The following is an 18,025-nucleotide window of genomic DNA, read 5'->3' as shown; positions in this document are numbered from 1 at the left end:
ACATATACAATATATAAATATATATGTATATGTAGATATATATACATAATCAAAATTCTTCATAAATATGTATAGAATTATTTGCACTTATTTTTATAAAATTCTTATGACTTTTAACATGCTTTCGAGAATTAAATTACAGATTAGTCATAATTTTTCTTAATAACTTTAAGCCTATCACACAATGCCAGGAAACAGGCAACAGGAATAGGGAACAGAATTTTTGACGCTTTGGATTCGTCGGAAATTTTTTCCAACCAATCCAACGTGTCAAAAATTCTATTAACCCAGTTCCTGTTGCCTGTTGCCCGGCATTGTGTTTGGGCCTTTAGTCCCAGTCTACAATAGATGATTTAAGCCCTAAGCCTTAGTCCCAGTCTACAATAGAGATTTAAGCCCTAAGCCTTAAGAAATTGACTAATCACAGTCGTGCATTCTTCTCATACTTGACCGTGATTGGCCAATTTCTTAAAGCTTAGGGCTTAAATCATCTATTGTAGACTGGGACTTAAGAAATTGACTAATGACAGTCGCGCATTCTACTCATACTTGACCGTGATTGGCCAATTTCTTAAAGCTTAGGGCTTAAATCATCTATTGTAGACTGGGACTAAGGCTTACGGTTTAAATCTCTATTGTAGACTGGGACTAATCACAGTCGCGCATTCTACTCATACTTGACCGTGATTGGCCAATTTCTTAAAGCTTAGGACTTAAATCATCTATTGTAGACTGGGACTTATGCGTGAAGGCATTTCTTATACCATAAACCATTCAATATTAAGAAGGAAAACTACTGAAATTAAATTCTGGCTCTAACTTCCGAGTTAATAAATATTTAATTAAAATTATCTGAATCGCACACAAACTTTTTTAATCATATTTCACAAATTTTCATACAAAATACAAACAATTCCATAAAAAAAACTTTATTGAATTTATCTATTCCATCTAAATGCTAGGTGGACAAATACTTAATTAATTACAAATAAACGAATTCCAAACCTATTTAATTGCACTTCAAACGTCTTTGTGCAAAATACAAACGATTGCAAATAAAAATTATTTAAAAATACATTATTTTCCAGTCAAGTGTGGACGAATTGCGGCAAGCTTACCCGTGTATGCACTGTGCGCTTGAGCCTTAAGGTGGCAATCAATCGTGATTCGCTGAATCGAGTAAATCAATAAGTAAAAACCAATCCCGTTCGACTGGTGCTCTCAGCTGCTCAGTGAGTACTGGGGTTTAGTGATATTGGGTGCATCCGCTCTTGCGGTTCCCGCGAAGATTCGTATAACCTCTCTTGTTCACTTTTCGCAAGTGTTCCACACCCTTGTCTCTAGGTTAACGACGTATTTTCGCCCCTGTCGTAAACTCGGCGATTGCCAGCATCTGCCGCATAACAGGACCGCATTACTCGCGAAATAATGAAATGTTTAGATAACGAGATGATTCGTCGACTTGCGATTTGACAGTTCGCTCTCGCCAGCGACGTGTACGTACGTACGTATGTACGTACCAAGTGCCGTACGAACGTTCCGTTTATGAATGCACGCGAGGAGGGACACGCACGATGAGCACGGGCGCAAAATTCGCGTGGGCATCGTGATTCGCGCAAAAATTGCGGAGTACTGGCGGACGCGGTAAACCTCTTCTTTTTTTTTTACCGCCCGATCACCGCGGATCTGTCCCAAGCGTTGCTCGTCGTAAAGGGAAGAGAATCAAGATATGTGAGGCAGATCGGTCCTTACATGATCCGCAAATTTACATTTGTGCGTCGAGTGATAATCTCACGTAGTGTAGCGTTCGTTTCTTCCGAGCACGTTTCTCTTAAACGGCCAAATGTCAAAGAACAAGCTCAACTTGACATTACCACCTGGCTCGATAGAACCGGTGCCTGAAGCGTCACCGTCGCCGCCGGTCCCGCCTCTAGCCGTGTACCCGGAGCCCGCCGGTGAGATGTCGGAGTAAGTCCACTTGAATCGCTTCGAGCAGCACTGTTAACTACATTATGTACAACATCTATATGCAATTTTGTATATGTACCTATGTGTGTGTGTGTATCTTTTTACACTTCAAATACCTTTTGTATGAACATAAAAGGTATTTGAAGTGCAAAAGCTCCTGGAGCTCCGCGTTTGCAAGAGACGTGTACGATGTAACGATGATCGTCTCAACCTGCATTCGATATTGTGATTCATTTGAAAACGGTTGCCGAATCCTCCACGAGCCAATGTATTACCCGCCTACGTACTCGAGTTTGTACGAAGTTGCCGTCTGAAAGTTGGCCGTCTCAATTTTCTAAGAGCACAACTGTTTGCAGCGGCTTAAGGGACCCGTTGAGCATAGAGAATATCCAGGAGAGACTGGAGGATCTGGAAATGGACGAGGAACAGAAGAGACGATTGGAGAGCTTTCTGGGACAGAAGGAAAAGGTTGGGGAGCTGGGCGGCGAGGACTTTGAAAAGTTAGGCGAATTAGGCTCGGGTAACGGTGGCGTCGTTACCAAGGTCAAACATAAAAAATTTGGTCTCATAATGGCGATGAAGGTAAGCGGCCGGTGCGATTTTGAACATTCACAGGCATCATTTGCGACGCGCCCACTGACAATTTCTTTTCTCGCACTTTGTTAGCAAATACGTTTGGAAGTGAAGCCACCTATTAAGAAGCAAATAATTAGAGAATTAAAAGTCCTTCACGAATGTAACTTTGCACATATAGTTGGATTTTATGGCGCTTTTTGCAGGTAAACTTTCAAGTGCTGTTAATATTTTCAAATTATTCCTCGAGACGCATGCGTGTGTGTGTGTGTGCGCGCGCGCATGTGTGTATGCATGTCCCTATGGCTCTTTACAACTGTATACATGTGCTGTCTGTTGCAGCGGAGGAGAAATTTGTATATGTATGGAATATATGGATGGTGGATCGTTAGACCTAATAATGAAGAGAGCAGGACGAATTCCAGAATCCATGATAAGTACAATCACATGTGCTGTAAGTCAGATTTTTTTATTATTGATATAAATAAAGAGGAAAGGAGGATCTTCCGGCACAGTTGGGGGTAAATTCTATCGTAACAATTGGACTGCTTTGCCACTGGTGATAATAATAACAAATACTATACTCCCGTAAAGTTATTGGTAACGCTCGAGTATCCGAGTTATTTGATAAACGTCATCTCCGGCGAGTTCTCGTTCTCTTTGCGAGGCAGCTGAAAGGAGGAGGATCTCGCGGTCAGTAGTACGTTTCTCTCTCCATAATTCCACCGGGAAAGAGACGGATACACAAACGTCTCAATTCGTCATAGATCCAAAGAAATGCGCCGAGCGGCAGGCAAGGCCAGTACCAATAGGCCTTCAGAGGCATGGTCTTGAACACGTATTCCGTGCCTGGAACGTAGAGCAAGATCCCCGTTAGGATAACTTCGAAAACGAAGGCGAAGTTAACGAACCAGTTGCTCATCCCTTGTTGAAAGATGGAATTGCGCCTGGTCTTGCACATGACCAGATCAATCATTTGCGTTATAACGATGGAGAGGAAGTATCCGCTTTGCGCCTCCATCAAGAGATTCATTCTGTTCTCGTAAGTCCACGTTTGGCCCCAGGAGTCTTGTAGATCGTTGATGGACGGGTTCTCCCACTCTATTCGCAAGCCCAACAGGCGGTCGGGCATAAAGCCGTTCATCATAAGCACCATGAAGTAAGTGTAGAATCCAGCAAACGACTGCGTCATGCCTATCTGGCCGTAGGTGATGGATATCAAACGCTTGTTGACCAGTTTGTCGTACCGCGGGTTCCTCGGCGCTCGGCGCATTATATCGGACTCGGGCCTCTCGTAGGCGAGAGCGATCGCGGGAACGAGGTCGGTGCCGACGTCTATGCAGATGACAAGCTCGATGACCAACGGCAGCGGGATCGCGAGTAAGAGGCCGCTCAACATGGGCAACATCTCCGGCACGCTCGACGTTAACGTGTACGCGATCGACTTCTTCAGATTGTCGAATATCAGACGGCCCTCCTCGACGCCCGTGACGATCGACGCAAAGTTGTCGTCCATGAGTATCATGTCCGCGGCGTTCTTGGCAACGTCGGAGCCAGCGATCCCCATCGCTACCCCTATGTCGGCCTTGCGCAACGCCGGCGAGTCGTTTACGCCGTCGCCGGTCACCGCGACGATCTCCCCCAGCCGCTGGCAGCTCTCGACGATTAGCAGCTTCTGCTGCGGCGACGTTCTCGCGAACACAATCTCCTCGTGACTGCGTATGACGTTGTCAAGCTCGCTCGCGTCCATGTTCCTCAATTCGGCGCCGGTGATGACGATCGCGCCGACGCCGACGCCGACGTCGATCACCTGCGAGTGGTCTTGGATGATCTGCGTCTGAGACTTGTTCTGCAGGATCGCTCGCTCGTAACCAGTCTCGTGGCCCTCGCTTATGATACCCACTTTCTTGGCGATCGCCATCGCCGTTACCGGATGATCGCCCGTCACCATGATCACCTTGATACCGGCGGTGCGGCACTTGTGCACCGCCTCGGGCACGCCCGGCCTCGGGGGGTCCTGCAGACTAATCAGCCCGACGAATCTGTATCCCCGGACGGGAAAGTTGTAGGACGCGGGCGAGTCGGTGTCGAACCTGTAACTCGGCCCGTACGCGCTGCCGGGCAGATCCAGGTCGCAGTACGCCAGGACGCGTTCGCCGAGGTAGCCCAGCTCGATGCAGGCCCGGCGTGATATCGCGTGGTCGTTGGCGGTCATCTCCCTCGTCTCCCCGTCCGCCGTCAGTATCGTCGCGCAGTTGTCCAGTATCACCTCCGGCGCGCCCTTGAGTATCATGGTGTAACCGTCCCGGGCGTCCCGGTGTATCGACATCTGGCACTTGGTCGTGGAGCTGAACGGGATCTCGGCGACCTTCGGATGAATCTCGCGGTACCTCTGCGTCGGGTGGATGTGCTCGCAAAACTTGAGGATACCGGTCTCGGACGCGTCGCCGATGATCTCGCGCTCCTCGATCGGCGCCAGCATGAAAGACTCGGCGGTGAACTCGGCGCGCAGGCAGAGGGTGGCCGCTCGCAGCATGACGCCGAAGGCCGGCTTCTCCAGCAGCAGATCCCTCTCGACGCCGATCGTCTGGCCCGGCGGGAAGTTGTACCTGGTGTGGCCGAACCACAAATTCGACACGGACATCTTGTTCTGCGTGAGCGTGCCGGTCTTGTCGGAGCAGATGGCAGACGTCGAGCCGAGGGTCTCGACCGCCTCGAGATTCTTCACCAGGCAGTTCTTGCTCGCCATCTTCTGGGCGGTCAGCGTCAGGACCGTCGTCACGGTCACCAGCAGCACCTCCGGCACGTTGGCGATCACGATGCCGAGCAGATAGGTGAAGGCCCGCACGAGATTGGGCTCGAGCAGCAACGACAGGCCGAAGAACGCCAGGCCGGACAGAACGGCCACGATCGTGATGATCTCGACGAAGTGTCTGATCTCCTTGGCGATCGGCGTCTCGATCTTGACGAGCTGCGACGTCAGGCCGGCCAGACGACCTATCATGGTGCGATCGCCCGTCGCGATCACGATCCCTCTACCGTAGCCGGCGACAGCGAACGACGTGGAGAACGCCACGTTGGCGGACTCGAGGGGATTGCGGTCGGTGGGATAGTCGGTGCGCGCCACCGGCTCGCTCTCGCCGGTGATGCTCGAGTTCTCGACCCTGAGGCCGCGACACTCGATTATCCTGATGTCCGCCGGGATCTTGTCGCCCATGCGTATCTCCACCAGATCGCCCAGCACCAGCTCCTCCGTGCCCAGGCGCAGCTTCGTACCGCCGCGGATCACGGTGGCGAAGGTGGGCACCATCTTCTTGAACGACTCCATCACCTTGATGTTCTTGCTCTCCTGGATGTACGCGAATACCCCCGAGATGATGCATATCAGAACGATGATGAGGCCCAGCCACGCGATGCCAACGTCGGCCTCGTGCGTCAGATAAGTCACGGCGTACAGGACGAAGCATAGACCCGCGCAGACCCAGAGCAACGAGGCGAATCCGTGAAACATGCACTTGAGGAACTTGACGTATTCCGGCGTGACCTTGGGCGGCGACAGGGCGTTTGGTCCGTCTCGCTCCATGATTATACGCGCCTGCTCCTTCGTCAGGCCCGTCTTTGCGTTTGTGCCCAGCCTCTCGTACAAGGTGTCCAAATCTATCAGGTGGTCGACAGTCTCCAATTCCTGATGCAGCTCTTGTATCTCCCACTCGGTCAGCTTCTTCCTGTGCAGGTGTACGACGGACGTGCGGCTCGGTTGCTGCGCCGTCTGCTGCGCCTTCGAGGTGTTCTGCATTGCTTTCTTGGAAACGAACGGATTTGTTGACACGTACTTAGAGACGACGCGAGAAGTAGAAGGAAGAAACGTACATATACCTCTTGCTCTTCCTTCGTTGCGTCCTCCTCGGTGACCGCCGACCGGTTGGTCACAAGTGTGTCAAGTGCGAGGTCGGCGAGGTGTGACAATCCGCGTCAGTGCCAACTTGTCGAGAATACTCGCTTCCTCTATACTTTGCTCGCTTGTTTGTCGACAACTGCATATCGTTTCTCCCCTTTACAGGTTCTGAGGGGTTTAGCTTACCTACGAGATAAGCACGCCATCATGCACCGGGACATAAAACCGAGCAACATCTTGGTGAATAGCGCGGGCGAGATCAAGCTCTGCGACTTTGGCGTATCCGGACAGCTGATTGATTCGATGGCTCACTCGTTCGTCGGTACGCGAAGTTACATGTCGGTAAGCCACTGAAGCCACGGGGCATGGATGTACGTGCGTACAATCGCGAGACCTTGTACATACGTCGTCATTAATATCGAGCGTTTTGTTTTTTCAGCCAGAGAGACTCCAGGGATCGCGTTACTCGGTGCAGAGCGACATTTGGTCGCTCGGATTGTCGCTCGTGGAATTGGCGTTCGGTTTGTATCCTATACCGCCGCCGGACGATAAGCTTTTGGCTTCCATATTCGGTGCCGAATGGGAGAAACACTACGGGGAGAGTTCTTCGAGCGATACGACGGACGCGTCTGGTACCGGAACCGAGACCGACTCCTCTGACTCCGCATCCATGCAGCCGCCTCCACGACCGCCAACGAGACGTAGTCAGTACTCGTTCCGTTCGATTTGTCGCGGCCGCGGAAAAGAAAAAGATTATGCGTGTATGTGATAATCTATGTGATTGTTCATCGCGTAGGCACGCACGCTCCCAGACCCCTGGCGGTATTCGAGCTGTTGGAGCTGATAGTCAACGAGCCGCCTCCGAGACTGCCAGCCAGATTATTCACCAACGATTTCATAGATTTCGTCGATCGTTGCTTAAAGAGGAACGCCAACGACAGAGCAGACTTGAAAACGTTAATGGTACGTCCCTCGGATAAAATTGAAATGACGGTTGACCGAGCTGGTCGCTCATCATCCGACGTGTGTGTTTTAGAATCACGACTGGCTGAAGAAAGCAGAGTTGGAGGAGGTGGACCTCTCTGGATGGGTGTGCCGTACGATGAACCTGCAACCATCTACGCCAACGCACTTATCGACCGTGCAGTCCTGAATAAATGTAACTCTTACATACTTGACTACGTATATTCGCGTTCAGTACTCCTGAGTTGGGCCTCGGTTCATTTAGGTTCTCATTCGGCCAAACGGTGGCGTATATTCCCCCTCTTCCTTCTTACAAAATTCGTATACCTACGTTTTTGGTAGGTGTGTCAAATCCGTATCAAGTGGGCCAGATCCGTATCAGGTTGACACAGGTATCGCTGGTATCACTGTTGAATATTACGCGAATGATTACCAAGGGATTTTACGTTACGTTACGAGGGTGTGAAACTTTACGTAAAGAATCTGGCTGTGTGTGTGTGTGCGTGTGTGTGTGTGTGCATGGGATACCACATTGTCACGTTTCTTGGCGCTATTTTCTTGGCTTTATAAGGAGAGTTACGACTACGTTGTAATAATCTGACAAGTACCGCGATACATAGGTGAGATATTTGTCTGGCGGATTGATTCTTGCGGACCGAATCAGTCACGTTTTGCTCGGACTTTGCTCGTCCAAGTATTTGTACGCAGCACGCCACTGTGCCAAATATTAATTTCGTAAGATTCACTTTACGTGTTCGTCTTATGCTTCTGTTGAAAGTATGTAAGATGACAAATTGCAATATAAGTTTGTTAGATTCATGGGCAAATTACGTTCCCCGTGATATGATATTAGGATGCGCGAATGAGCATTAAACTTACGAACGTCGTTTGAGAAAATTAATTAGATCGAGTTACTTGTATAAGATTTGTACCTGACATCCATAGACATCGTTATTTACACGATCAAAAGAACTTCATTCTTAATCACGTCAAGCCGTTGTTTCTCAATGCATCTCAATGCCTTTGATTGAATAAAAACGGTTTATTTTTACTCACTCAGGCACTCATTCATACATGTGCGCGAGTGCACGCGCGTTTTTCACATTACATGAAATGTGGCCATTTTAAAAGGAGGCAATCTAGAGGAAATATTTTGATAATACAGCTCAAGTCCTTGGAATTAATTGGCTTGCAATGATAAAATTCTCACGAATTCGTCGACATTAACTTGTATAAACTTGTATTTAAGAGACTATTGTATACATTTAAGATGTAAAAGACCAAAATTCTGTCATCGCATCGTAATCTTCGATCCTTGAGTACATTGGCAAACGTACAAAGTAGAAAGAATTTTTCATTTTTCACATAATCGCGATTTACATCACGAATAATGAAATACTTTATAACAGGATTTGACCCATCTGCATACTCGATAGGATTTAGAATATTTTATTATAAATTTTTTGCTGTAAAGTATACGTGCATACGGTGGGTGATATTCTCGATTCCTTCCTAGTGCTAAATGTGCGATGAAGATTGGATTTATTATTGATATTGGACATTAATTTAAAAATATAAAATGCATGACGATAATAGAGCGAAGTATCTCACATTTTCACTTTGTTGATGAATAATAAAAATATGTGTACGTGTGTGTGTGTGAGCGCGCGCATGTAACTTTTGATTGTTATTATTTATCGACAATTCATCCAAATGCGTACATATATGTATGTATATGCAGCCGTGCGCGTGTGCGCGCGCTACACAAATGATTCAACTGCGACAAAAAGATTGACCTTTTGCGCGTTCTCAATTGCATGTCAAATTTTATTGTGCAACTTTTATGAATATTACTTGAGAAACGTCTTGCCGTTTCATTATTATTAGTGGCCAACTTGAAATTCGCGAATATTTGCAAAATTAAGTGCTAATACAAGTAGGTACTGTTCAACATTGTCTCATCACCTCCATCACCTTATATGCCTCATTGTAAAAGTCGCTACGATAAAAAGACATTTAATCGTGCAGCGCTTAATCAACGATTACATTCCTCATTACATTATTTGGCATAAAAGAGTTGACAAACTGGGCATATCTCATCAGTAGCGAAAGTACACGAGTGTATAAACAGTAACGGTAGGTCATTGTTGTCGGAAATAATATTGTGATCGATTTGTCGTTGGTTGAAATGTCTTGTGCTGAATATATATATCTATGTTTTTGTAGATGTAATCTACAAGTTGGTTTCATACCGCATGTAACAAGTGTCTACGGGCTGGCTTATTTTATCATCGGATTGTACTTGTGCGTATGCGTGTGCGTGCGAGTGCGTGCTCGTACGCGCACACGAGTATACTTGTGTGTCGTGTGAGATACTTCTCCATGTGTGTATGCGTATGAGAGCGCGAGACGCTCGAGAAATTTAAGTCATGTTACGTTTATATCGCGATCACCAGCAACACAATAATATTAATAATAAGAACAAACGCATATAATGCATACATTGTTGTAAAATGATTTCTATTAACACATCATAGGAAGACAATACACACGATTGAAGGAGATCCGCGAAAAGATCGTGTCGTAAAGTGTATGGAAATGCTAATATAATTTAGCAATTTTATCAAGCGATGATTCATAATTTTGCGCAGAGTTCGTAATTCCTAGCACTTATTAAAATATGTGCACATTCCTTGTTGCATATATGTGCATAATTGCAGTTGTATTGATTCATTGTCTAAACGTTATTAATTATAAATACAATAAAATCATCAATGTTGTAATTCTACAACTCTCGATATCCAAAACACCCAAGTACAGACGACAAGGATGGCAGGAGAGCGAGGAAAATGGAAAGATAAAAGGGAGACTTCCTCGTCGGAAAGTCTAAAATAGATGTGCAGGTACGCGTATGGTAGATGTAAATTTACGTTTTTTATTATATCGCGTATGTAACCTTACATGTGTATTCGCGTATTTGACCATAGAGCGTTTCATTTATGGCGGCAGGTATCTGAAAGGCGGCAGGTATCAAGAAAATCATATAACAACCAAGACGAAATCTTGAAATCTTAATGACAAAACTAACGATAAGAACGAATCTGTTTGAGCAGTAGAAAACTGGTAGCCTTAACAATCTGCATCGTTACACAAATAATAATCAGGTTCTCTATACTCATCCTCCGAATAGTCCGTATAGTCTGAATATTCCACATAATCGGAATACTCGGTAAAATCTGAACTATCATCGTACCAAGAATCTAAGTCGTCCGTGAGACATAAAGTGGCCATGCTATAATTGCACAAATTGACGTTAACTATATGCAATAGCGGGGGCAGTGTCTTTTGATCTGGCTCCTTTCTAGGGAGAATTGCCGTTCCTCCGACAATCATCTTCAGCACGACGTTGTTAGTTCGACTGCTGCAAACGTCTTTAGCAACCTCAAGAGTGGCATTCCCGATATACCTACATCCGGAAAGATCCAACAGTTGCAACTGGGGCGAGGACTTGATGAACACTGCCACGCCCCGATCGGAAACTAGACATTGCCGGCACTCCAACTCTTTCAAGCCGCACACGTTTTTCAAACCGTCGTCAGTAATTGTAAACATATTACTGATTATTAGTTTTTCTAATCTTGTTAACGTAGCGATAGCCGTTAATCCGGCGTCAGTCACGTTGCAGCAGCCTGTAATCGGATACGTAATGTAACGTTATTAATTGCAAGACAATTGAAAAGATGCGTATCGCAATAAGCGTAAATACGTATACGTGATAACTTACCTGTAATGTCTACGCTGGTAAGCTGCTGACAATGTTGTACCAAATCGATAAAGAAACCGTCCGACACTTTAGAATTGTTTGTGATTTTTAAAACTTGCAGATTGACGAGGTGAATTAAGTACGACATGTCCGCAGTTTGCGCGGAGGGAAAGTCTCCACTGAGCTCCAATGTTCTTAAACTTTTACAGTGCTCGCCGACAACTTCCAACGTGTTTTTCGTTATGCCGACGCATTCCTTTATCGCGAGGTGTCTCAAATTCTCGAACTTCTTTAGCGCCTAGGGACAATATCAATCACACGTTATGGCAATCGTATTGCGATGACGAGAACGGTGAAGAACAGTGAAGAGAGCGCTCCATTTACCATTGAAAGGTGATTGTCCTCGAGGTAGTCGCAGCGGTCCAACTTAATTGTATGCACAGTTTGCTCTGGCAAGCATAACAAACATTTGCCCATAATATTGTTTTTCGTTATCGCGAGAGATTTTAAGTTTGGATTTAACGTAAAGAGACCCTTCAACTCGTTCTCACAACCGTTTGTGGATGGGCCTAAATTGAACTCGGTTATGTTACTACAATTATTTGCCAGCGTGCGTATACCTGACGCACAAACTGTCAGCGCGGTAACATCGATACTGGTAAGATTGGGGCAGAGCTTGCCGATAACAGTCAATGTGCTTTGGCTTAAATAGTGAATCGGCTCGTTCAGGTTGATCTTCGTTAAGAATCTACCACACTTGAGCAGTATTTTACGAAGTAAAGCCGTACGGATGATGGGGTGGATCTTGGTGAAGCCCCAAGTAGAAGGCAATAGATCCAATGTCTTGACCATGTGCCAAGAATCTTGACTCAACTCTCGCCAGCGTTTGCAAACTGCAAACAAATATAGGGGCAAATTGGTATACATACGTGTAAACGTGCCTCAGACAAAACGCTCACCTATCTCTATGCGAACTCTGTCTGTAATCGGCAGAAATAGGAAGATGTGTCTCAAGCAATCGTCGTTCAGCATATGAATGGACACCTGCTCGGGGTCGTTCCGCAGATACTTGTTCTGAACGTATTGCTCCGTGGTAAGCTTCCTATCGGAGGTCTTGCTGGAGTCTTTTCCCGCCACGTACACTTTGTGTTCCATACTGTCCGGCTGATTCCAAGAATCTGCAGCCATCACCCTTAAATCTCTGTTGTGCAATCGAATTCGTTTCCTACTTCCATCTTGTATCGCTCTACAATCAACAATCGGTTACGAACAACCATTATTTGCCGGCGAGTCTTTTCAAGGCCAGTATCACCCCCTCGTCGAAACTTACGCCATTGCGTCTGCCACTTCAGTGAACGTGACGAACGCGTAGTTACTTTTCCCGTGAATTCTACGCAAGTAGCAGCTCTCGACCGGTCCGTAAATGGAAAAGTAATTGCTCAAGTCCTTGAAAGTTGTCTGGAAAAAGAGAGATAGTCAGATTATCATAGGTGCTTTTGGGAGAGTCGCTTTTAGCGTTAAAATCGTCTTCTATCTTCGTTCGAGATATAGCGCCAATGTGGCGTAAAGATTGCAAGAGACAAGATACAAACCCTTTCAGCCAAATTACTGATGAATAATTTTCGTATCGGCACGCCGTCAATCATTTCCGAATGTGGACAGTCTGAGTGAAAGAAAAGACCAATCTCAGCCGACGGAGAACTTTCGTTCGGGATTCAACGAATACAGATACAAATACAAACATAAATGCAAAGGTCAAATTGGCGAGACGCCCGCTCAGAGAGTAGGGGAGTCCAGGTTCAAGCCCTGGCCGAGGCAATGCTTTTCGCAATGAATTTTCTGTATTATTAAAAGTGCCGGATGTGGTAGGGGAAAAAAAACACTGCAGTTACAAATTTAAATTGTAAAATTCAAGCCGCTTACCCACAGACTTGCGTACACTACTGCCCACTGCTACCTTCGAGCTGGAACGCGGGGCAAGAGTTCCGCCGAGATAATTAAAGTAGCAAGTATTATTTACTCACTTCTCAGCTTGGAAGGTAGCAGTCTGACAGTAGATCGAGGTCCGTGCGCTTACCGTCCGATACGACCACGCTTATGTGATGAAGCAACTCGGCATAATCAATTTCCAAAGTATCGTCCATCGTTGACCTTTAACTCGCGAACGCTCTGTCCCTTTGTACCATGCTTTTTGTACCACGACGCGTACGCAGGCCCTCTTCAGTTCTGGTTCATATAGCTTCACCTGTCTCCCACTTCTTGCACGAGGGTAAACACGCGACCCTGAATTCCGGAAGTCGGACAACCTTTCCGCCCCGCGCGACGAGACTCGCGAAACGAGTGGCTCTGTGTGTTCGATGTATGTATGTGTGTACGTGTAATCGACTCGACAGGGGGACAGCGAGCACAGTCAATGTTAGGTCAGGTAATAGATGTATACAGTGTTACAACAGGGCTGCGTTCGGGAAGACCGGGAAGACGTACGCTATTAGAGCTGGAAGCATCGCCCAAGGAGAACGAAAAGTCATTTGACATCAAGAATTTGGCACAAATTTGGTCAAGATGACATCAAATTGACATCGTCCGGAGAAGAAAAAAGACAGGATGATGTCAATTTGATATTGACCAAATTTATGTCAAATTCTGGTCAATTTGATGCCATATTATTGGGAAAAATATTACTGCAGCCAAGACAACGATAAAAGGCCGGATATCCGGCACATTATTAAATATACAACTGCTGTCCATGTGTTTTTTTTTTATTAACGAGAGACGCAATCACACACGACTCACGTGACTTACGATGAGAAATAATCTTACAAAGTTTTCATTAACAATGGCTATACAATGACACACGTAAAATAAAGCTGTACAGATACTGAAGTAGATTCGTTTGAGAACGCACAATTACATTTACACATTTGTTCCAGGCAAAACGATCAACTGGCTCCTGAGGAATTGTGCTTTTTCCATTTTTCTGTAAACTCCAATACCTTCATCGTTTGTTCCTCAAAACTTTGTTTTCTCGGTTTCCGCCACAGGTTGTGATCCAAGTCTAGCATCCCTCCGATTATTTCCTAAAAAAATATACATATAACGTCAATTTACATGAATATCAAAGACTGCAGAGTCTTGGAGCGAACGTATCTCACCTTGGCAAAATTCTGCGGAAACATCTCCTCATCCTCGATCACGTGAGCATAGCCAGAATGCGAGGCAAATTCTACCATAAAGTATGATAAACCGTTAGGCACAGCGTGGCGTACACCTTTGCTCGTAAGATCAACAATTTTCTTGTTGATGGACCATTCAGTTTCACATTCCAACAGGGCTTTCTGTAACGTAACGGAACAGCTATCAAAGTTTAAGGATTCACCACATGGATCTTGTACCGTAACGTAACGCTTACCTTAAAATACACCGGTCCCAGCTCGCCAATCTCTTTCGGTAACGGAATACATTCCAATTGCATGTGTGAAAATTTACACCGTCTTTTGTACACTTCAAAAAATATCGGATAAAGACCTTCCTCCATGAACATCTTTACCAGTTTTCCTTTAAATTCCTTTAAATCACACACGGTTAGATGGATTTCATGTAGAACAGGCATTTAGTTAGCGTAGTTTGATGAAACTAATTGTGCGAGCAACAATTACCTTCAGCCTATCCCACACATCTTCGTCCAATTGCAACTGACACGCCACGTGCTGTACAGGTGTCAATATACAATGACCGGCACTCAAGGAGGTACAAGCAGGCAGGCTCAAGCAAATGGCAGAGTCCATTGCAACGACCATGTGCTTCAGCATGTTCTTGGAGTCAAGGCACCACCAACAATTGTCCATAAATTTCGACAAATTCTTGTGCTCCTTAATCGCCTGCTTACGGTCCAACTCGTCCTGTCTCGCTTCCGAGTCTGTTTGTGTGATCTGTTGCTCAAATATATCGTCCATGTGAGCCATGCCCTGCGAAAAAAAAGATATTTTCCATACAATTTCATCATATTTCAACGTATACACATATGTACATATTCGTTCGGCAATTTCAACTTCATCACTTCGCTCGAGTGACTTACTTTACGGGTGATTTTAGTGAAGATCGCTTCGTCTTCGTTCGTGGACCTTCCTTTCTCCCGTTGAAACTGCAATAGGAAATTGTTACGTTCACATTTACGTTGGAGCGTCTCGAAAAGTTGAAAGAAATGAGGGACCACCTACCATTTCTCGTAACGAATATTTATCATCGTCTACGAAATGGCGCACTCTCTCGCCGGAGATGTGTGTCTCGGCAGTTTTCTTCCTTCTGCTGTCCTCCCGCTTGGATTTGCCTCTAGGTTGTAGCCTAGGTTCTATCGGCCTTGCGACACCTAATACGCATACACTTGAATGTAATAACTTCTTTTCACAACGATTAGAATGATAAAACGTGTACCTTTCGCATCGGTTCTCACGAGAATGACATTGTCCTCCTGCGCACTAGTGCTACACGTTGTAACTTGCTTCCTCGCGCCTTCCAGTTGGACTTTGAGCTGCGCTGCCAATTCCTAGATACATATAAACAAATTCGTTTCAGTGAGTAAACGTAAGAACAACGTTGGTAAAGCGAGAAGCGTACATTGTCACCCATTAGCTCGGCCTTAACAATTCTTGCCCCCAACTTGTTCATTTCTGCTTCGGTCAAAACTGCAGACGCACCTGCGACGCCATCGTCTTCATCCGTCGCACTGTTAATGCTTCCTAAATCAACTTGTCTCGGTGCTGATGCAGGTAACTCGACAACTTTATCATCATTCTTATATTTCTTCCAGTTTTTTGTACGACTAACGGCAGGTAGAGCCTGGTGATAATAATCGTCGTTATCTTTGGGTCTTTGACAAGTTCGTTTCAACCCTGCGCGACGTTGCGACGAATAGTCAGATGTATCGCGTTTCTCAGCACGGTCCCTACTTCTGGATCTCGATCTCGAACTTCTTCTCGGTCTCTGACTGGAAATTCTATAGGCATCTCTGTCGTCTCTGTCGTCGTGCAATCTTTTACTTTTACAATATGATTTACTCCGTTTGGCATCGGACATTCCTTCCGCTTGACTTATCATGGCAAGTATAGCTTCTAAGGACTGAGAGAAAGAACCACCGTTAATAATTAACGTAGCATTTCGCACCCGTGGAAACGATTAGCCTTCATCAAGTAACTTACGCCCCAACGTTCTGCAGCCACTTCCTCCAAAGTTTTACCATCTCGAACGGCTTGTTCCTCGGCACGCCGGAGGCTCTTTTTCAGCCAGTTTGCATCCAAAATCCGTGCCTTATCAGACTTCTCTGGATGATTTCGAGGTAATCCGTCACCTCCGTCCTTCCAGTGTGGATTCAATTCCCTGCCGCTCTGCCCCGGTTTATCCGGAAACACCTCCGCCTCGGCCCTGTCCTTCCGCGTAACACTCCGCGATACTTGTAGCTCGGCATTGGATAGATGCGGAACGAAACTTTCCACGTTCATCCACTCGTCCCTCTTGACTTTACTTTCCTGCACCTTGGCGTCAACGTGATTTTCAGCGGTGCGCGACGAAACTTCATCCTTCCCACCTCTCTCCACCCACTCGAGTCGATCACTGTCGTCGCTTCCCTAAAAATGTTGCGCAAAATATTTTATAACGCCGACACTACGCTCATGGGGCTCGTGTACAGACGTTGGGTAAGAAATGTAAAATCTTTGATATTTACGCTGCTCGACGATGAGCACTTCCTCTTTTTCTTGTGCTTCTTCTCCTTTTTGACTTTTCGTCTTTTGGTTTTAGACTTCTTGCTCCATTTCCTGCCCACGCACAGACCGATATCCTCAGCCTTGACTTTATCAGTTTTACAAGCGTCTACGTGATGATCCTGTCGAAAAGGTACAAGTGTACAATAGAATGAGTTGCTCGAGAGATGCAAATTTCGCGAAATTTATAAGAGTAGGCGAAACATTGATATTTACAACCGCGTTGCATTTATGACGAACGAAACGACAAGTAGCAGATAACAAGTACCATAACTGCGTGTGTTCGCTCTATTTTACAGATATACAGCAGACCGCTATATATTTCGCCGTTTCAATTGCCTTCAATTGTTGAATCGACCGTTGATACTTGTCGAGCTGTCAAGAGCACGTTCTTACTCGTTCTTTCTTCTCCGCACCTCTCTCTGTGGATTATTTACTCTTACGGGAAATTTACATGTACTATTTTTAAGCGTGTTGGCTGCAGGATAGTAAAATTATCGAGTATCTAGAAACCTTTTAAAGAGCGTGATTGCAGTATAGTTTATTGTAGCTATTATTATAATGTTTCCGCTTCTCTGCATTGTGGAAGCCATAGACATGGCAATTATTAAGCCCGTATCAGACTACGGATTGAGATTGGGATTAGATTGAAATTTGACCAATCAGAGTAAAAGTTAGTCCCAGTCTACAATAGAGATTTAAGCCCTAAGCCTTAAGAAATTGACTAATCACAGTCGCGCATTCTTCTCATACTTGACCGTGATTGGCCAATTTCTTAAAGCTTAGGGCTTAAATCATCTATTGTAGACTGGGACTTACTGAACTTGCGATTAGTAAACTTTACTGTTATTGGTTAAATTTCAATCTAATCTCATATACGGCGAGCGACAAGGATAGAATGGCCGCGTTCAGCAGACACAACTGTTGAGTGAGCGCTCAGTATGATTGGTTAATACTTTTAGATCCAGCCAATCATATTAAGGATCTAAAAGTGTTAACCAATCATACTGAGCGCTCACTCAACAGTTGTGTCTGCTGAACGCGGCCATTGACACGCTGGGGTACCCGGGTGGTGTTTCTGAACGCAGCCTAGGCCGGTATTCATAG

General features: G+C 45.6%; 4 protein-coding genes across 6 annotated transcripts; 1 reads left to right on the top strand and 3 right to left on the bottom strand.

Annotated features, from left to right (window-relative positions):
* Positions 1-1,116: 1,116 nt before the first annotated feature.
* LOC105565878 (dual specificity mitogen-activated protein kinase kinase dSOR1) lies at positions 1,117-9,095 on the top strand. Its single transcript, XM_012019427.1, has 8 exons — positions 1,117-1,968; positions 2,325-2,550; positions 2,635-2,747; positions 2,884-2,995; positions 6,602-6,778; positions 6,876-7,140; positions 7,233-7,399; positions 7,473-9,095. The coding sequence occupies exons 1-8, from the start codon at positions 1,844-1,846 to the stop codon at positions 7,587-7,589; spliced, it is 1,302 nt and encodes a 433-aa protein (XP_011874817.1). The 5' UTR covers positions 1,117-1,843; the 3' UTR covers positions 7,590-9,095.
* Positions 3,002-6,584, bottom strand: LOC105565877 (sodium/potassium-transporting ATPase subunit alpha-like). Its single transcript, XM_012019426.1, has 2 exons — positions 6,418-6,584; positions 3,002-6,339 (listed from the first exon to the last, which is right to left on the bottom strand). Exon 2 carries the CDS (start codon positions 6,335-6,337, stop codon positions 3,236-3,238), a length of 3,102 nt encoding a protein of 1,033 aa, XP_011874816.1. The 5' UTR covers positions 6,338-6,339; positions 6,418-6,584; the 3' UTR covers positions 3,002-3,235.
* A 1,218-nt stretch (positions 9,096-10,313) lies between the features above and the next one.
* Positions 10,314-13,551, bottom strand: LOC105565875 (putative RNA-binding protein EEED8.10). 2 transcript variants are annotated; one of them, XM_012019424.1, is made up of 7 exons: positions 13,240-13,551; positions 12,755-12,825; positions 12,493-12,620; positions 12,122-12,408; positions 11,547-12,055; positions 11,184-11,460; positions 10,314-11,088 (listed from the first exon to the last, which is right to left on the bottom strand). In XM_012019424.1, the coding sequence occupies exons 1-7, from the start codon at positions 13,304-13,306 to the stop codon at positions 10,529-10,531; spliced, it is 1,899 nt and encodes a 632-aa protein (XP_011874814.1). In that variant the 5' UTR covers positions 13,307-13,551; the 3' UTR covers positions 10,314-10,528. The 2 variants fall into 2 exon arrangements, with proteins under 2 accessions (XP_011874814.1, XP_011874815.1); XM_012019425.1 differs by lacking the exon at positions 13,240-13,551 and adding an exon at positions 13,086-13,176.
* Positions 13,552-13,903: 352 nt separating this feature from the next.
* LOC105565874 (CWF19-like protein 2) lies at positions 13,904-17,534 on the bottom strand. 2 transcript variants are annotated; one of them, XM_012019423.1, is made up of 12 exons: positions 17,432-17,533; positions 17,187-17,356; positions 16,882-17,040; positions 16,358-16,783; positions 15,777-16,277; positions 15,594-15,705; positions 15,380-15,528; positions 15,238-15,303; positions 14,819-15,127; positions 14,572-14,727; positions 14,315-14,497; positions 13,904-14,239 (listed from the first exon to the last, which is right to left on the bottom strand). In XM_012019423.1, exons 2-12 carry the CDS (start codon positions 17,187-17,189, stop codon positions 14,102-14,104), a joined length of 2,202 nt encoding a protein of 733 aa, XP_011874813.1. In that variant the 5' UTR covers positions 17,190-17,356; positions 17,432-17,533; the 3' UTR covers positions 13,904-14,101. The 2 variants fall into 2 exon arrangements, with proteins under 2 accessions (XP_011874813.1, XP_011874812.1); XM_012019422.1 differs by having other exon boundaries at positions 17,187-17,534.
* Between the last annotated feature and the right edge of the window lie 491 nt (positions 17,535-18,025).

This window comes from Vollenhovia emeryi, unplaced genomic scaffold, assembly GCF_000949405.1.
Source record: "Vollenhovia emeryi isolate VEMERY1.0 unplaced genomic scaffold, V.emery_V1.0 DF939148.1, whole genome shotgun sequence".
Classification (NCBI taxonomy): domain Eukaryota; kingdom Metazoa; phylum Arthropoda; class Insecta; order Hymenoptera; family Formicidae; genus Vollenhovia; species Vollenhovia emeryi.
This window is presented reverse-complemented; position numbering and strand designations above follow the sequence as displayed.

Bases quoted from the DNA above. Each gene is read 5' to 3' on its own strand.
- LOC105565878 (XM_012019427.1), top strand. From the start codon at position 1,844: ATGTCAAAGAACAAGCTCAACTTGACATTACCACCTGGCTCGATAGAA. The intron at 2,748-2,883 runs GTAAACTTTCAA...TGTCTGTTGCAG, and splicing joins TTTTATGGCGCTTTTTGCAG to CGGAGGAGAAATTTGTATAT. The intron at 7,400-7,472 runs GTACGTCCCTCG...TGTGTGTTTTAG, and splicing joins CAGACTTGAAAACGTTAATG to AATCACGACTGGCTGAAGAA.
- LOC105565877 (XM_012019426.1), bottom strand. From the start codon at position 6,337: ATGCAGAACACCTCGAAGGCGCAGCAGACGGCGCAGCAACCGAGCCGC.
- LOC105565875 (XM_012019424.1), bottom strand. From the start codon at position 13,306: ATGGACGATACTTTGGAAATTGATTATGCCGAGTTGCTTCATCACATA. The intron at 12,056-12,121 runs GTGAGCGTTTTG...ATTTGTTTGCAG, and splicing joins CAGAGTTCGCATAGAGATAG to TTTGCAAACGCTGGCGAGAG. The intron at 11,089-11,183 runs GTAAGTTATCAC...ATCCGATTACAG, and splicing joins TACCAGCGTAGACATTACAG to GCTGCTGCAACGTGACTGAC.
- LOC105565874 (XM_012019422.1), bottom strand. The intron at 15,706-15,776 runs GTACGCTTCTCG...ATATGTATCTAG, and splicing joins CCGAGCTAATGGGTGACAAT to GAATTGGCAGCGCAGCTCAA. The intron at 15,128-15,237 runs GTAAGTCACTCG...TTTTTTTCGCAG, and splicing joins TCACTAAAATCACCCGTAAA to GGCATGGCTCACATGGACGA.